Genomic DNA, 17735 nt, shown 5'->3' on the forward strand with positions numbered 1-17735 from the left:
GCATTAAATTGACCTGTGGTAATCCAGTGCTTAGTATAAAATTGGTGCAATCTGAAATTGCACTATATAACCCCTCTGGATGATATCACCAGCTTAGTCTCTTGTGCAGTGGCTGACATGACCAACTGTGGTACAGTAGAAGTTGGCAAAATGCATAGTTGACCAAGCAGAGGTCTGAGAATGCAGAGTATGCCAAATATGGGTAACAAGCTGTAGGACAGACAACAAACAGAAACTTGTCAGGTTTATGACAGGTTAGAACTAGGAAACACAATCTGAAGGAAATCTTAGGCAATCACAGAATTAACAGAACTTTATTGGTCAGGTAAAGCATGGATCTGGAGGAGTCCAATAGGGTATGATGCCAGTAATTAGGGAGAATGTCACAGGAGAGACGCAGCAGTGATCACCATGTGACCTTTTTTCTGGTACAAGTTTCTGCTGTTGAATCTCTTTTTAAAGGGGTTATCCACCATAAGGTGATTTTAATATGTACCTGGCAGACAGTAATAGACATGCTTAGGGTACGTTCACACAAGCAGATTTTCGCAGCGGATTTCGCTTCGAATCCGCCGATGAAGGACCCTCTGTATTCTGCCTTCACATGTGCCTGCTCGTAGCGGTAATACGCCGCTACAAGCAGACAGTACGATGTGCGAGTCACCGTGCGCATGCGCAGTATACTCGCACATAGCGGCAGCTCTCAGCCTTGCTCATTGAGCAGGGGGAGTGGCCGCAATGTGTGCGAGTACACCGCGCATGCGCGCGGTGGCTCGCACATCATTTCAGTGTGTCTGCACGTAGCGGCGTATTGCCGCTATGAGCAGACACGTGAATGCAGAATACAGAGGGTCCTTCAGCGTTGGATCTGCAGCATAAAGTACGCTGTGGATCGGCTTGTGTGAACATACCCTTAGGAAGGATCTGCGCTTGTCTTGGGGCTAAATGGCTATGTTGTGAGATTACCATAACACTGTGGCTAGCTTTTTGTCAACTGATATTTCCTGTTTGAGTTTTCTTTTTTGACCACAAATCCCATAATTCCATTTTCCTCCCTCCCACACATCAGCCACCTCACCCATTGAAACATAAATGAGCTGCATCATTCAAAAGACCTTTGGTTTTCAATCAGGGTGCCTACAGTTGTAGAGTGATCTCTCTCCCACCAAGCGATCGCTCCACCCATTAAAGCAGACAGGCTCCCTGTCATCAGCTGACTATTGAGTCAAGTCTCTGCTGCATTGCAACCTGGGAAAAATCTGAGACAACAGTCATTTTGTATGCTGGTAAAAATAAATATTGGGTTGAAAATCACAGAATAATTGTGAGAAAACCGTCACACACAGGTAAAGACACTATATTATGAACTACACTAACTTTACAGCCCCTGTAGCATAGACAAATAAAAAAAAATTCCTGGAATACCCCTTTAAGCTTGGCTAATCGCTGACCGCAGCAGTGTTTCACCTCAGCCAGTGGTTGACAGAGCGGCAATGTGTCATATTGGGTCCGGGCACCAGGAAGACGACCGGTGCCCGGGCTCAATCTGTCATATTGCCGCTCAGCCAATCCCTGGCCAAGGCAAGACACCACTGTGACCAGCAATTTGCTGATATCGTACCCCTTTAACGCATACTACCTGTCATTATCTTAGTATGCTTTAAAAAATAAAATAAAATAAAAATAGGGATGATCGGAGCCGTCAGAGACAGCCCCGATCATCCTGAGGGATAGGAGCAAGGTGGCAGCGGTGCCACCTCCTCCTATTCCCTGCCATTGGTCGGTTAGGACTAACCGACCAATGGCAGTTGGGGGCAGGGGGTTAAAGTTGAAATCCCCGCTCTGCCCGCCCCTGGATGTCGGGGTGAAGATGGCGGCGGGTGCCGTCACAGGCTGTTTGGGCCATGCTGGGAGTTGTAGTTTTGTAACATCTGGAGGGCCACAGTTTGCAGACCACTGTGCAGTGGTGTCCAAGCTGTAGCCCTTCCAGATGTTTCAGAACTACAACTCCCAGCATGCCTGGACAGTCTGTGCATGCTTGGAGTTGACGTTTTGCCTATCTGGAAGGCTACAGTTTGGACACCACTGGGCATTTCTGGGCATGCTGGGAGTTGTAATTTTGCAACAACTGGAGGCACCCTGGTTGGGAAACACTGAGTTAAGTAACAAACTCAGTGTTTTGCAACCAGTGTGCCAACAGCTGTTGCATAACTACAAGTGCCAGCATGCCCTCCAGCTGTCACTGCATGCTGAGAGTTTTAGTTTTTGCTACGGCTGAGGGCACACTGGTTGCAAAACAGTTTGTTACCTTACTCAGTGTTTCGCAACCAGTGTGCCTCCAGCTGTGGCAGACTACAGCTCCCAGCATGCACCGATAGACCATACATGCTGGGAGTTGTAGTTTTGCAACAGCTGGAGGCACACTGGTAGCGAAACACTAAGTAATAAACTGTTTTGCAATCAGTGCGCGTCCAGCTGTTGCATAACTACAACCCCCAGCATACATGGACAGCCAAAGGGCATACTGGTAGTGGTAGTTTTGCAACAACTGAAGGTTTGCAGGGTACATTCACATGGTCGGGGTTACAGTGAGTTTCTCGCTGCAAGTTTGAGATGCAGAAAATTTTCCGCCACAGCTCAAACTCCTGGCGGGAAACTCGCTGTAGACCTCCGCCAGTGTGAATGTACCCGAAAAACACTACACTAACACATAATAAAGGGTAAAACACTACATATCCACATACCCATACACTGTTTCCGAATCGGAGCCTCCGGCTGTTGCAAAACAACTTCCAGTATTGCTGGACAGCCATTGACTGTTCAGGCATGCTGGAAGTTTTGCAACAGCTGGAGGCACCCTGTTTGTGAAACACTGCCGCAGGGTATTTTTGGTATCGGAGGAAAGTCTAATTCTTGTATCCGGGTCCGTCCATATGCAAATCCATTATTTAGGCCTCAAATGCGCATGGCGCTCTCTCACTTCAGAGCCCTGTGGTATTTCAAGGCAACAGTTTAGGGCCATATATGGGGTATTTCTGTACTAGGGAGACATTGTCTAAAATTTTGGGGGGCTTTTTCTCCTTTTACCCCTTATGAAAAGGTAAAGTTGGAGTCTACTCCAGCATGTTATTGTAAATTTTTTTACACTAACATGCTGTGTTGCCCCATGCTCTATGGCCGCCACACCTCCTCCCATAGACTTGTATTGACGGGGCGGGCCGTGATGTCGCAAGGGGGTGGAGCCGAGGCATCACTATGCTCCTGCCACTGTGTTGCGAGTTTGCCCTGTGCAGTAATTATAGCGGGGTGCAGCAGCAGAGATCCCGGGGGTTCCCAGCGACGGGACCCCCACAATCTGACATCTTATCCCCTATCCTTTTGATCAGGGATAAGATGTTTAGTTTAAGGGGTTAAAGGGGTACTCCGGTGGAACATCATTTTTTTTTTAAATCAACTGGTGCCAGAAAGTTATACAGATTTGTAATTTAATTTAAAAATCTTAATCCTTCCAGTACTTAGCTGTTGTATGCCCCACAGGAATTTCTTTTCTGTCTGACCACAGTGCTGTCTGCTGACACCTCTGTCCATGTCAAGATCCATTCACATTGGGGAATTTCAGCTGCTAAAATTGATAAGTGCAAAGAAAGAACATGTTCATTCTTTGCAAGGAAGTTCTGCGAGCCCCGCATTGCAGTCAATGGTGAAAACTGCCGAAGTATGAAATCTTTGCTCGCAGAATTCCTAATTACTCAATGTGAACATACCCTTACAGGGCGGCTCAGGCCATCTAATACGTCCCTAAGAACAGCTGCCTGTTTTACCAATCATCTACCAATCAAAATAAAAACAGTCAGATTGTGATACAAACATTTTATTGAAAGTAGTATGTAATCAAATGTACGCACATTTGTGAGTTTTGTTAAAAAAAGAAACTCAATTGTTCATAGCAAAACAGATCTGGTAATAAACGCTTCCAGACGCAGCAGATTTATGCTTTTCATGTAAAATAATTTACCTACACTGACAAATACTTAAATAAATCATGCATATTCACTTGATATCCACAAGCTTATTTGGAAAACAAAATCATTGCCATGCTATAAAATTCCTTCATATAAATAAAGGAATTACAATGAAATTTGTGCAAATTTATACAAACCACATCATAAATAATCATTGATTCATAATTTATTTTTTTCTATAAAAACATTTGGCAATGCTTTTTGTACAACCCCCTCCCAAATACCACTGAGCAGATCACGTGGCACTTTTTAAATATACATATAAAAAAATACAACAGTACTGGCAAATTTCCTAGGACTGTGCCAATTATAAATAGTGCAGTAACCAACAGTTGGACCGCTTTGAAAAAGCAGCAATTACAATTATACAGTACACGTATGCACAAACATACACGCACAGTTCAGGTTTTATTCACATAGCTGAAAAAAGCATCTTCGTATGTGAAAATATGACTCCTAACATTCTACCCATGTAGATTCCAGAAAGAGATACTTCACTATAATGTCTAGTCCACTTCACCTCACCAAACACATATCACTTGAATCCTTCTTTATAAAGACGTCCTTCAGTCAATCGTGGTCAGCCAGAGCTGGATGACATGATAGCAGCTTTGCTAATTATTTTTGTCACAGTTGGGAAAAGAATTGTGTGAACAACTTTCACAAACCATACTAAAATCCAGACGTCTGCTGCTCAGCACAGTAGAGCTCTGAGCAATACTTCAACCTAGGTAATCTTCGGCGACTGCTGCGCTTTACTGCAGACGAAAAGCCTTTAATTTTCGCTGCCACAGCTTGTAGTCGCAAACAAGGAAGTAATGCCACACTTCATTTTATACCAATGCTTTCTGAAGACAAGAGCTCAGATCATAATGGCTTATCAATAACTGTAACACCTACAGATAAAGAAGACACAAGCAGTGTTAATACGGGTAACGTATTACATGGACATGACACTGAGAAAAAAAAATACATTAGTAACTGGAATGTTAAAAACACAATATCGGACTGTTCACGGGAGTTTGTAGGTTACATTCTACACTATGATGGAATAGCAAAATTTGTACTTTTGATTATTCCAAAAACACACAATATCATTAGTCTGTACAGCATTTTATGGCCCCACCTATATGCGAAAAAGCTGTGGCAGACACATAATTCATGCAAAAATACAATCTTTATTGTTTAAAACTACAAAAACATCATGATAAAAGAGACATGGGGACTAAAAACACATGGACATCTCCAAGGCTAAGGTGACAAGTATTATTTACATTAATCCCATATGTATGGGCATGAAGATTACAAGACCGGCATAAATATTCAGCAATCTCCTTCCCGGAAGAAGGACAACTCTGAAACGGTGGTAGGGGTGGACGTCTCCTGGCAGTACTCTTCTGTTCGCACATGTGGGTATTCTAGACCGGTTTGCTATATGATTTTTGGCCCAGTTTAGGTCTTATGTACCTTTGCACTAGCACTTTAGCTATAGGGTCTTAGTACTATTTGTATGTTATTGCTGCATATTTATGCCGGTCTTGTAATCTTCATGCCCATACATATGGGATTAATGTAAATATACTTGTCACCTTAACCTTGGAGAAGTCCAATTTTTTTTCAGTCCCCATATCTCTTATCATGATGTTTTTGTAGTTTAAAACAATAAAGATTGTACTTTTGCATGAATTACGTGTCTGCCACAGCTTTTTCGCATATAGGTGGTGTAGTTTACTGCTGTATTAGTAGACTTAGCATTGTCCATTACTATAGTCCTAGGAGCACATTGGGTGATAACATATATTCCCTCTCCAATACCTCTGCATTTTATGGCAGCAGAATAATAAATCAATCAGATTTTATGAAGAAATGTATTTGAAAATGCCCAACAAAAATAAAACTCTGCAGTCTGAGCTAGCATTACTTATATTTGTCATCATTAGAAGAACATCTACTCAAAAGATCATTCATTTTTATTGATTTCTGGCAGGTTTTTCTTTTTGCATAAAACAGTGCTTTGTGCCTTTTTTAAATTATTTTATTTTCATTTTTTTAAAGTTGTTTTTGATGTGTTTTTAAAGGGGTATTCTCAACTATAACTAGGATATGGCAAGAATTTATGAGGCCAGAAGCAATTCCTAGGAACACCACCCCATGCAGGAGCGAAAACATTGCAATCCCCTTCATTCTTAATTGGTTGGGGGGGCCCAGTAGGACCGACCTCTCTACATTTTGGATAATGTGATGCCTAGCAATATGCCACCACATTATGAGATTAAAATACCCCTTTAATGTATGCAAAAGTCTATTATAGTCTATAGCAAAAAAACAGGAAAAAAATCAGATCCACTGATCCAATTAAGCATTTGTCACTTAAGGATCTATTAAATCCCATGCACACGTCCAAAAGAAATTCCCCTTGCAGCAGCCTCCCCATGTATTTAATGGGATTCTGCTGTTCTGTGCACTGCAAGTTCCAAAGCAGATCTGGATTCTTCCAAAATAATGAACAGGTTTAGTTTTTTGCCAGAATCAGGCTGGAACTGCATTGCAGTCAATGGAACTGCACTTAAAGGGTTACTCCCCTGGTAAACTTTTTTTTTTTTTTTTAAATCAACTGGTGCCAGAAAGTTAAACAGATTTGTAAATATCTTCTATTAAAAAATCTTAATCCTTTCAAGTGCTTTTTAGGGGCTTTTTACTAAAGAGAAATCCAAAAAAGAAATGCATTTCCTCTGATGTCATGACCTCTGCTGTCCATTTTAAGAACTGTCCAGAGCAGCATATGTTTGCTATGGGGATTTTTTCCTGCTCTGGACATTTCCTAAAATGGACAGCAGAGGTCAGAGACATCAGAGGAAGTGCATTTCTTTTTTGGATTTCTCTTTAGTATACAGCCCCTAAAAAGTACTGGAAGGATTAAGATTTTTTTAATAGAAGTGATTTAATAATCTGTTTAACTTTCTGGCACCAGCTGATAAAAAAAAAAAAGTTTTCCATGGGAGTATCACTTTAATGTTAATTATGTTCATATTCCGCTCGAGGCTGCTGTAAGTGAAATTCTGCTCTGAATTTCTGTAGTGTGCATGATGGGCTCATATATATACATATACATATACATATATACATATTTAAAAAAAAAAAATAGCAGTAATGATTTCATTTCCTTTCAACTGGTTGAAACTGAGAGTCTGTGCATTGACTGGCCATCGTATGAGTTTTATATTCTGAACATTTTTTTTCTTGTTTAACTTTTTTAATTTGAAGCAGAAGTTGTCTATACATCAGCCAGTCCTGTAAAATAAACAACGGGCTGATTGCTAAATATTTCAAATATCACAGACCTCTTAATAACATATAGATCAAAGTTCTTTTAGACTGTGTAAAGTACAGCTTGCTTATACAGACACAGAATTTTATTTGAAAAATTATATAACAGATTATATTATAATGACCATTCTTAAAAGGTACATATAAAAAAAAAAAAAAAAAAATACAAGAGAAAGTAGTTCATAGAACATCCAGTGAAATTTCATATCAAATAATTAATTAAATATGGTATAGAGGTCTCTCGCAGGGCTCTTGCAACAGCCTCAAAGGGTTATTAAAAATTATAAATATTAATATCACAAATGAATAACTAAATGAATAGTAGCCCTGACCACCTATAAATAAATATTCCCCAACAAAAGCAGAAAAGTCTGTATTAAATCTGAATTCATGTCCTTGGTAGTATGTGGCCGTAAATACCCTTTATAGTGGCAAGATAAATTGTTTAGGCACACATATGAAAATTTATAAATGATAAAGTGAGGTGCACTGCACCACTCACCAGGTCTGGGATTATTGTCAAGTCCTCAGACCTGGTAAGTGGTGCAGTGCACCTCACTTTATCATTAATTAATTTTCATATATGTGTTCCTAAACGATTTATCTTTCTACTTTAAAGGAGTATATACGGCCAAATACTACCAAGGACATTAATTGAGATTTAATACCGACTTTTCTGCTTTTGTTGGGGAATATTTATTTATTTATAGGTGGTCAGAGCTACTATTCATTTCTGATATTAACCCCTTAAGGACTCAGCCCATTTTGGCCTTAAGGACTCAGACAATTTAATTTTTACGTTTTCATTTTTTCCTCCTCGCCTTCTAAAAATCATAACTCTTTAATATTTTCATCCACAGACTAGTATGAGGGCTTGTTTTTTGCGCGACCAGTTGTCCTTTGTAATGACATAACTCATTATATCATAAAATGTATGGCGCAACCAAAAAACACTATTTTTGTGGGGAAATTAAAACGAAAAACGCAATTTTGCTAATTTTGGAAGGTTTCGTTTTCACGCCGTACAATTTATGGTAAAAATGACGTGTGTTCTTTAATCTGAGGGTCAATACGATTAAAATGATACCCATTATTACATACTTTTATATTATTGTTGCGCTTAAAAAAAATCACAAACTTTTTAACCAAATTAGTACGTTTATAATCCCTTTATTTTGATGACCTATAACTTTTTTATTTTTCCGTATAAGCGGCGGTATGGGGGCTCATTTTTTGCGCCATGATCTGTACTTTTTTTTGATACCACATTTGCATATAAAAAACTTTAAATACATTTTTTATAATTTTTTTTTTAATAAAATGTATTAAAAAAGTAGGAATTTTGGACTTTTTTTTTTTCGTTCACGCCGTTAACCGTACGGGATCATTAACATTTTATTTTAATAGTTCGGACATTTACGCACGCGGCGATACCAAATAGGTCTATAAAAAAAAAAAATTACGCTTTTTGGGGGTAAAATAGGAAAAAACGGACGTTTTACTTTTTTATTGGGGGAGGGGATTTTTCACTTTTTTTTTACTTTTACATTTTTTTTTTACACTTGAATAGTCCCCATAGGGGACTATTCATAGCAATACCATGATTGCTAATACTGATCTGTTCTATGTATAGGACATAGAACAGATCAGTGTTATCGGTCATCTCCTGCTCTGGTCTGCTCGATCACAGACCAGAGCAGAAGACGCCGGGAGCCGCACGGAGGAAGGAGAGGGGACCTCCGTGCGGCGTTATGAATGATCGGATCCCCGCAGCAAATCGCGCACTGCCGCAGATGCCGTGATCTGTATTGATCCCGGCACCTGAGGGGTTAATGGCGGACGCCCGCGGGATCGCGGGCGTCGGCCATTGCCGGCGGGTCCCTGGCTGCGATCAGCAGCCGGGATCAGCCGCGCATGACACGGGCATCGCTCCCATGTCCGCGGTTATGCTTAGGACGTAAATGTACGTCCTGGTGCGTTAAGTACCACCGCACCAGGATGTACATTTACGCCCTGCGTCCTTAAGGGGTTAATAGTTATAATTTTTAAGCACCCTTTGAGGCTGCCGCCAGGGCCCTGCGACAGACCTCTATACCATATTTAATAAATAATTATTAGTCATGACCGGAAATGTTGGTACCCCTGAAATTTTTCAAGAAAATGAAGTATTTCTCACAGAAAAGGATTGCAGTAACACATGTTTTGCTATACACATGGTTATTCCCTTTGTGTGTATTGGAACTAAACCAAAAAAGGGAGGAAAAAAAGCTAATTGGACATAATGTCACACCAAACTCCAAAAATGGTCTGGACAAAATTATTGGCACCCTTTCAAAATTGTGGAAAAATAAGATTGTTTCAAGCATGTGATGCTCCTTTAAACTCACCTGAGGCAAGTAACAGGTGTGGGCAATATAAAAATCACACCTGAAAGCAGATAAAAAGGAGAGAAGTTCACTTAGTTTGCATTGTGTGTGTGCCCCACACTAAGCATGGACAACAGAAAGAGGAGAAGAGAACTGTCTGAGAACCAAAATTGTGGAAAAATATCAACAATCTCAAGGTTACAAGTCCATCTCCAGAGATCTAGATTTGCCTCTGTCCACAGTGCGCAACATTATCAAGATGTTTGCAACCCATGGCACTGTAACTAATCTCCCTGGGTCTGGACGGAAGAGAAAAATTGATGAAAGGTGTAAATGCAGGATAGTCTGGATGGTGGATAAGCAGCCCCAAACAAATTCCAAAGATATTCAAGCTGTCCCGCAGGCTCAGGGAGCATCAGTGTCAACGCGAATCAGCCGACATTTAAATGAAATGAAAGGCTATGGCAGGAGACCCAGGAGGACCCCACTGCTGACACAGAGACATAAAAAGCAAGACTACATTTTGCCACTGGAAATTGGAGTAAGCCAAAATCCTTCTGGTAAAAATGTCTTGTGATACAATACAAGAATTTAGGTGCACTACTGTGGTAGATGTATACAATGACATTGGCTAACCCTCAAAACTGATGTTAAAATTTAGACATTAGCCAGTATATCCTTATATGAAGGACATACCTGAGCCTGAACACCAACGCCAAGGATTCTCAAGTGGCATGGGACCCAACACTAACCTACCTGTGCATGATAAGCAAAAGCAGGGGCCAGTGGGCAATTACAGCAGCATTAGGCCGACTCACAGCCTGGCTAACACTGGAGGTAACCTGGGAGCAGGCTGTGAGTCGGATATACTGGCTAATGTCTCAATTTTAACATCAGCTTTGAGTGTTAGCCAAGGTCATTGTTTACATCTACCACAGTAGTGCACCTAAATTCTTGTATTATTCTAATTGTTTATCTGGTGTAGGATGCCATTGTGGCACTTGTAGTCTGCAGCAGACATCCCCCGTTGTATGCATTTTATGCTGGGAATTGCCCCTAGCAACAGACCACAAGGGCAGGATCTGCTCCCCCAGTATAAATGCACAACTGCATTTGGGGTTGAGCACCTCCAGCCATTTGAGACCACGTCTCGGTTTTTGTTAAAAAATGTCCTGTGGACAGATGAGACCAAGATAGAGCTTTATGGTAAAGCACATGATTCTACTGTTTACTGAAAGCAGAATGAGGCCTACAAAGAAAAGAACACAGTACCTACAGTGAAATATGGTGGAGGTTCAATGATGTTTTGGGGTTGTTTTGCTGGCACTGGGTGCCTTTAATGTGTTCAAGACATCATGAAATCTGAGGATTACCAATGGATTTTGGGTCGCACTGTACAGGCCAGTGTCAGAAAGCTGGGTTTGTGTCCGAGATCTTGGGTCTTCCAGTAGGACAATGACATACATCAAAAAGCACCCAGAAATGGATGGCAACAAAGCGCTGGAGAGTTCTGAGGTGGCCAGCAATCCAGATCTAAATCCCATTGAACACCTTTGGAGAGGTTGGGAAAAGGCGCCCTTTCCAATAAGAGTGACCTGGAGCAGTTTGCAAAGGAAGGGTGGTCCAGCATTCCGGCTGAGAGGTGTAAGAAGCTTATTGATGGTTATAGGAAGCGACTGATTTCAGTTTTTTTTCCAAAGGGTGTGCAACCAAATGTTAAGAGTGCCAATAATTTTGTCCAGACCATTTTTGGAGTTTGGTGTGACATTATGTCCAATTTGTTTTTTTCCTCCCTTTTTTTGGTTTAGTTCCAATACACACAAAGGGAATAAACATGTATATAGCAAAACTGACATGACTTTATATAATCTGTTATATAATTATTCATTTTTCATATACTTCTCTAGGCCTATTTGGGGTATAGGCAGCACCAGTAACCTTGGGTACATTCTTTTGCTACACAACTATGTTTGTTTCTGCTTAAAGAATTTTACCTACCTGCATAACTTCTCCCTGTGCTCATACAAGATGGTAAAAGTGTCCATTTGTCAGTCGTTGGGTTATAATACTCCACTGATGCCAAATTACATGACCCGTCGTCACCTCCGACAACATATAACATGCTGTCAACAGCACACACACCTAATAAAAACAAACAAACATAAAAGTGAAAGATAATACTTGTTTTCTTAAACAATGATGCAGTTAAAAGGGAACCCCAGAGACAAATAATTATAGTTAAATCAACTGGTGGTAGAAAGTTATACAGATTTGTAAATTATTTCTATTTAAAAACACCGTGCTCCCTGCTGCCACCTTTGTCCGCATTAGGAACTGTCCAGCAGGAGAGGTTTGCTATGGGGCTTTTGCTCATGTTCTGGACAGTTCCTGACTTAGATAAAGGTGAGATCAGGGAGTACTGTGTCTGACTAGAAAGAACTACACAATTTCCTGCAGAGCATATAGCTGCTAAGCACTGAAACCTTCAGTTTTTTAAATAGATGTAATTTCTGCTACCAATTAATATAAAATTAATTTTCTCTATGGATTACCCCTTTTAGGTTCAGCAAAGTGCTGAATACCCATGTTCCACATTGAAAACCTGCAAATAAATACAGTCTAATGCTCGGCAGATTTCACCTACTTGCAGATTTCACCTATGTTAAGACATATGTGGAAAATAAATGTAAATTTGAGTTAGTTTAGAAAAAAATGGTCCAGTATTGCAAGAGTTATGTCTGTTTAATCTCCTATTGCTATTCCGTAATGGAGACAGAGCTGACTCGCCGTGCTCCACTGCCTTCTCAGTATTCCCTGCTCTGCCCATCCTTGTCATGAAGTCACTAGGACGTGAGAGCCTGCAGCCACCTACGCTCATTAGCGCCATCCACACTTAACTGTTGGTACAGGCTTGTAGTATGGGCGACACTGATGATAACGCACTTTGTGTACAGGCAGCACTCCAGGAGCATGCTGATGTCACCACTGCTGCTTCTTCACTCGCCTAACTTGCAAACAGGCTTGAAGGGGTACTCTGGTAGAAACATTTTTTTAACCTTTTTTTTTTTTTTTTTTTTAAATCAACAACTGGTGCCAGAAAGTTAAACAGATTTGCAAATTACCTCTATTTAAAAATCTTAATCCTTCCAGTACTTATTAGCTGCTGTATACAAGTTCTTTTCTTTTTGAATTTCTTTTGTGTCTGGCCACAGTGCTCTCTGCTGACACCTCTGTCTATCAGGAATTGACCAGAGCAGGAGCAAATCCCCATAGCAAACCTCTCCTGCTCTGGACAGTTCCTGACATGGACAGAGGTGTCAGCAGAGAGCACGGTGGTCAGACAGAAAAATTTAAAAAGAAAAGAACTTACTGTGGAGCATACAGCTGATAAGTACTGGAAGGATTAAGATTTTTAAATAAAAGTAAATTACATATCTGTATAAGCGAGCGGAGATTCCGTCTGGCGGCCGTTGGCGAAAACTCTTCGGCGGTAAGACCGCGCAGCACTGCGCAGTCATCATTGATGGCTATGCAGTGCTTGCAGAATTCCGCGCATGAAAGAACATGTTCGTTCTTTGGGCTGAACAATTTCAGAGGTGGTATTGTCCACCACTGAAATTCCTCAGTGTGAACGGGTCTCGCAGAAGACCGACTCACACTGATGGTAATGTTCACAGCGTGGAATTCTACTTGCGGAATTCCGCAGTGTGAACATACCCTAACTTTCTGGCACCAGTGGATTTAAAAAATAAAATTTTTTTATAAGTATTGTTATCATTAGTGTCATCCTCACTTCCAGTCTGTACCAACAGGTTAGTGCGGGTGAAACGGATGACAGATTCCCTTAACCAGTTAAGGACTCAGGATGTACCTGTACGTCCCGAGTTCTGTTACCAGGGTTTAAACTGTTCAGCCAGGCTATCAACAGCCAGGACCCAGGGTTAATGTCGGGCATGTCCAATCGGGACGATGCCCGGCATTAACTCTTTAGATGCCGCGATCAAAGTTGATTGCGGTGTCTAAAATTAAAGTAAAACTATCCCGGCAGCTCAGCAGAGCTGATTGGGACTTTCGCAACGCAATCGCGATGTCCCGATCAGCTTACTGGACAACAGGAGGATCCTCAACTGCCTCCTCATCATCCGATCGGCGATCTACTGCTCCAAGCCTGCCCAGCAGGCTGGAGCAGCAAAGCGCCGATAACACTGATCAGTGCTATGCTATGGCATAGTATTGATCAGTGCATGCAATAAAAAGATTGCATGGTATAGCCCCAAGTCCAAAATTTTGCATTTTTGGTCACTTCATATACCATAAAAATATTAATAAAAAGCGGTCAAAAAGTCCCATCATAATAAAAATGGTAAATAAAAACTACAGACCACGGCGCAAAAAATGACCCCTCATATAGCACCGTATGTGGTAAAATAAAATAAAAAGTTATAGGGGTCAGAAGATGACAATTTTAAACATACAAATTTTGGTGCATGTATGTTATAATTTTTTAAAGTAGTAAAATAAATAAAACCTACATGAAATGGATATCCCTGTAACCATATGGACCTACAGAATAAAGATATGTGTAATTTTTACCGAAAAGGGCACTGCGTAGAAACGGAAGCCCTAAAACAGGGGTACTCTATTTTTAGTGAGGGTCCGCTTATCCAGGTCTGCCAGTGGTTAAGGTCCGAGCAAAGCACTGAGGCCTGATTCACACCTAGTGGCTGCAGTACCATGAAGGAAATAGGTAAAAGACTGAAGTGTGGAGGATGTAAAAGTACTGTTTCCTGTATTTTCTGAATACTGCCACATACTATATCCCCGAATATATTAATAAAGCACGCTAGGCCCCCGGTATAGTACTGCCACACGCTAGGCCCCCGGTATAGTACTGCCACACGCTAGGCCCCCGGTATAGTACTGCCACACGCTAGGCCCCCGGTATAGTACTGCCACACGCTAGGCCCCCGGTATAGTACTGCCACACGCTAGGCCCCCGGTATAGTACTGCCACACGCTTGGCCCCCGGTATAGTACTGCCACACGCTTGGCCCCCGGTATAGTACTGCCACACGCTTGGCCCCCGGTATAGTACTGCCACACGCTTGGCCCCCGGTATAGTACTGCCACACGCTAGGCCCCCGGTATAGTACTGCCACACGCTAGGCCCCCGGTATAGTACTGCCACACGTTATGCCCCCGGTATAGTACTGCCACACGTTATGCCCCCGGTATAGTACTGCCACACGTTATGCCCCCGGTATAGTACTGCCACACGCTATGCCCCCGGTATAGTACTGCCACACGCTATGCCCCCGGTATAGTACTGCCACACGCTATGCCCCCGGTATAGTACTGCCACACGCTATGGGCATCGGGCAAGGAGCACAGTGTTCCCTCACTCTGGCCCTGGCTATTCATTTATACTCTGGCGGGTGCGGTCCGTATTTGGACCAGGGTCCTCCAGTTGAGTATCCCTGCCCTAAAAAGTTGCAAAATGGCTTTTTTTTTATCATTTCACCCCACAAAATGTTTTTTTTTGTGTCAATGCAGATTATGTTGTAAAATAAGTGATGTAATTACAAAGTACAGTTGGTGATGCAAGCCATTATATGGGTCTGTAGGTGCAAAAACGAAAATTGTTTTGAGTCCTTAAAGTGAAAATGGTCTGAGTCCTTTGAGGGGTTAAATTTGGTGCAAGTCACTAAGTTTTTTTTTTTGTTAGACTGGTGTAAAACAACAATCTTAGTAAATGTGGGCCCTTATGTCCAAATAAACTTGCTTTCATTATTTTACAAAGAACATATTTAATTTTTTTTCACATGCAAAGAGCAATATGAAAACTTGATATATCACTATTGTGTATGTACAGTAGCAGTAGTCTTTCTGACAAGCAGATACCTATCAACTACATTTTCTATTAAATGGCATGGGTCCTTTTATGAAAAATGAAGTTCTATGTACTCTGTAAAGGCTGCTATAATTATAAAAGTAATGAATATAATGGCAGATGACTGCACTACATACAGTAATCCTGACAAACAAGTAAAGCAAGCATTGCAATATGCAAAACATACAAAAAGAAATAGCAGAAGAGAACAGTGGCCAGAAGGTGAGGTCTTCTGTGCTCACCCAAAGACTCAATTCACTGTCTCTGCACAGAAGTGATATTTAGGCATGAGTACAAAATAGGGTGAACTTACAGACACAGGGGAGCCTGCTAAAAAGAACAAAGCTTAGACTACTGGAAACCATAACTATGAAATCTAGAGATTGGATGCATGTTGTTGAGTTGTTGAATTGTTCATGTAACATACCTGCATTTCTCCGGCACATATTCATATCCGCAACTTGCTTCCAAAGATTAGTAGAGGGGTCAAAAACTTCAACACTTTTTCTAACTAATGGACCATCATGGCCTCCAACTGCATACAGCAATCCACTTAATACTCCCACACCTACAAACAACAATAATGAGAAGGTAATGTCATATGTTACAACATATCAGAATGTTTGACATGGGAATACCCCTTAAGGGTAGGGTAACCATTTTCTGTCACCAGTTCATATGTAAACATTTTATTGCCTCCAGAGTACCCCTTTAACTAATGTGCACTGACTGGCAACTAGAACAATAAAAGCTTTAACTCCCCTCACTTAGCCTCCAGTATCAGGGCGCCCAGTCTGCAATGGGTAACACTGCTTTTACCGGAGTTGCAGATTGTAGGGTCTGCCGCTAAGGTAACTAGTGCTGGTCTGTCAATCACTGGTTGAAGTGGGACACTACTGCGGCCAGTGATTGGCTGTGACATCTTGTCTGCAGCTCCAGGTGGCTTGGAGAAGTGAAATTCGGTGGAGACCGGCCGCAGTCAGGGTGCCCTGATACCAGAGGGAGCGAGGAAGGAGATTTAAAGCTTTTATTGTTTTATTAGGCAACACCTTTAATTTGATGAGTGGTCTGGGAGTGGATACAGATTAGAGATGAGAGAACTCGGCTCAGCAGTTGCTGACTTTATCCTGCATAAATTAGTTCAGCTTTCAGGTGCTCCGGTGGGCTGGAAAAGGTGGATACAGTCCTAGGAGAGAGTCTCCAGCCAACGGAGCACCTGAAAGCTGAACTCATTTATGCAGGATAAAGTCAGCAACTGCCGAGCCGAGAAGTTTGTAAGGAATCGAATCACTAAGTTTGCTCACTGAAGGAGTTTCCAATTTTAGGGTAAGGTCACACGGGCCGTATTTTGCTGCAGCAAAATTACCTGCCAAACATGGCACGCACAACCCTACCTTCAGGCTGTATTCACACAAACTGGATCCACTGTGGATTTGAAGTTGTGGATCCGCAGTTGCAGATTTTACAAGTCAATCAAAAATACATAGGAATAGCCTTGTAAAATCCACAGTAGATCTGCAGCATATCATTTGTGCATAAATACACCCTTAAGGTCTATTCATACGTACCAACGGCTGTCCGGGCATGCTGGGAGTTGTAGTTTTGCAACAGCTGGAGGTCCGCAGGTTGGAGACCACTGGCGTACAGAGAGTTCAAGCGCCAGCGGCCCCCAACAAAGAGGAGGAGGGCAGTGCTCGACTTATGTGACTAGTACCCCGCTGGGCTGATAATTCATTGGGGGGAGAACAGCGCAGGCGGGTAACATATGATTAGTTCCCCGATGTGGGGACAGCGCAGCGCCGGCCTGATAATTCATTCGAGGGGGAGGCGCCCAACCGGTATTGCGGTATGGGAAAAATTCATATTGTGCAGCCCAAAAATTTCGGTATTCGGTATGAACCCGTATACCGCCCAGCCCTACCTTGAGAGTTTGTTTCTGTGACACATTATTTACAATGGACTGATCTTCGCAAGATAAACATACAATAATCTATACAATCTCTAAGCCACCTCTGCAATCATTTAATACTTAGGTCATAATGTAATATACTAGGGGAAGTCTGGTTTTTAAAAACGTATCCCTATCTTTTGTATTAGGGATTAGTGTCTGAACTCTGGGGAGGAAGATAT

The 17735-nt window shown here is 41.7% G+C and overlaps 1 protein-coding gene and 1 long non-coding RNA gene across 6 annotated transcripts in view; one reads left to right on the forward strand and one right to left on the reverse strand.

Annotated features, from left to right (window-relative positions):
- LOC130358288 (uncharacterized) overlaps nucleotides 1-17735 on the forward strand; it is a 128812-nt gene that overhangs the window by 8957 nt on the left and 102120 nt on the right. The window lies entirely within an intron of this gene.
- The window catches only part of KLHL2 (kelch like family member 2), a 223970-nt gene continuing 210090 nt past the window's right edge, over nucleotides 3856-17735 (reverse strand). For all 4 annotated transcript variants that reach the window (XM_056561229.1, XM_056561221.1, XM_056561215.1 and 1 more), the window contains 3 exons: nucleotides 16033-16173; nucleotides 11714-11857; nucleotides 3856-4918 (listed from right to left, as the gene is read on the reverse strand). In XM_056561229.1, coding sequence (XP_056417204.1) covers nucleotides 4890-4918; nucleotides 11714-11857; nucleotides 16033-16173 — 314 coding nt within the window. In that variant the 3' untranslated portion in view covers nucleotides 3856-4889. The remainder of the gene's footprint in view (nucleotides 4919-11713; nucleotides 11858-16032; nucleotides 16174-17735) is intronic.

Source organism: Hyla sarda, chromosome 1 (assembly GCF_029499605.1).
Source record: "Hyla sarda isolate aHylSar1 chromosome 1, aHylSar1.hap1, whole genome shotgun sequence".
Taxonomy (NCBI): domain Eukaryota; kingdom Metazoa; phylum Chordata; class Amphibia; order Anura; family Hylidae; genus Hyla; species Hyla sarda.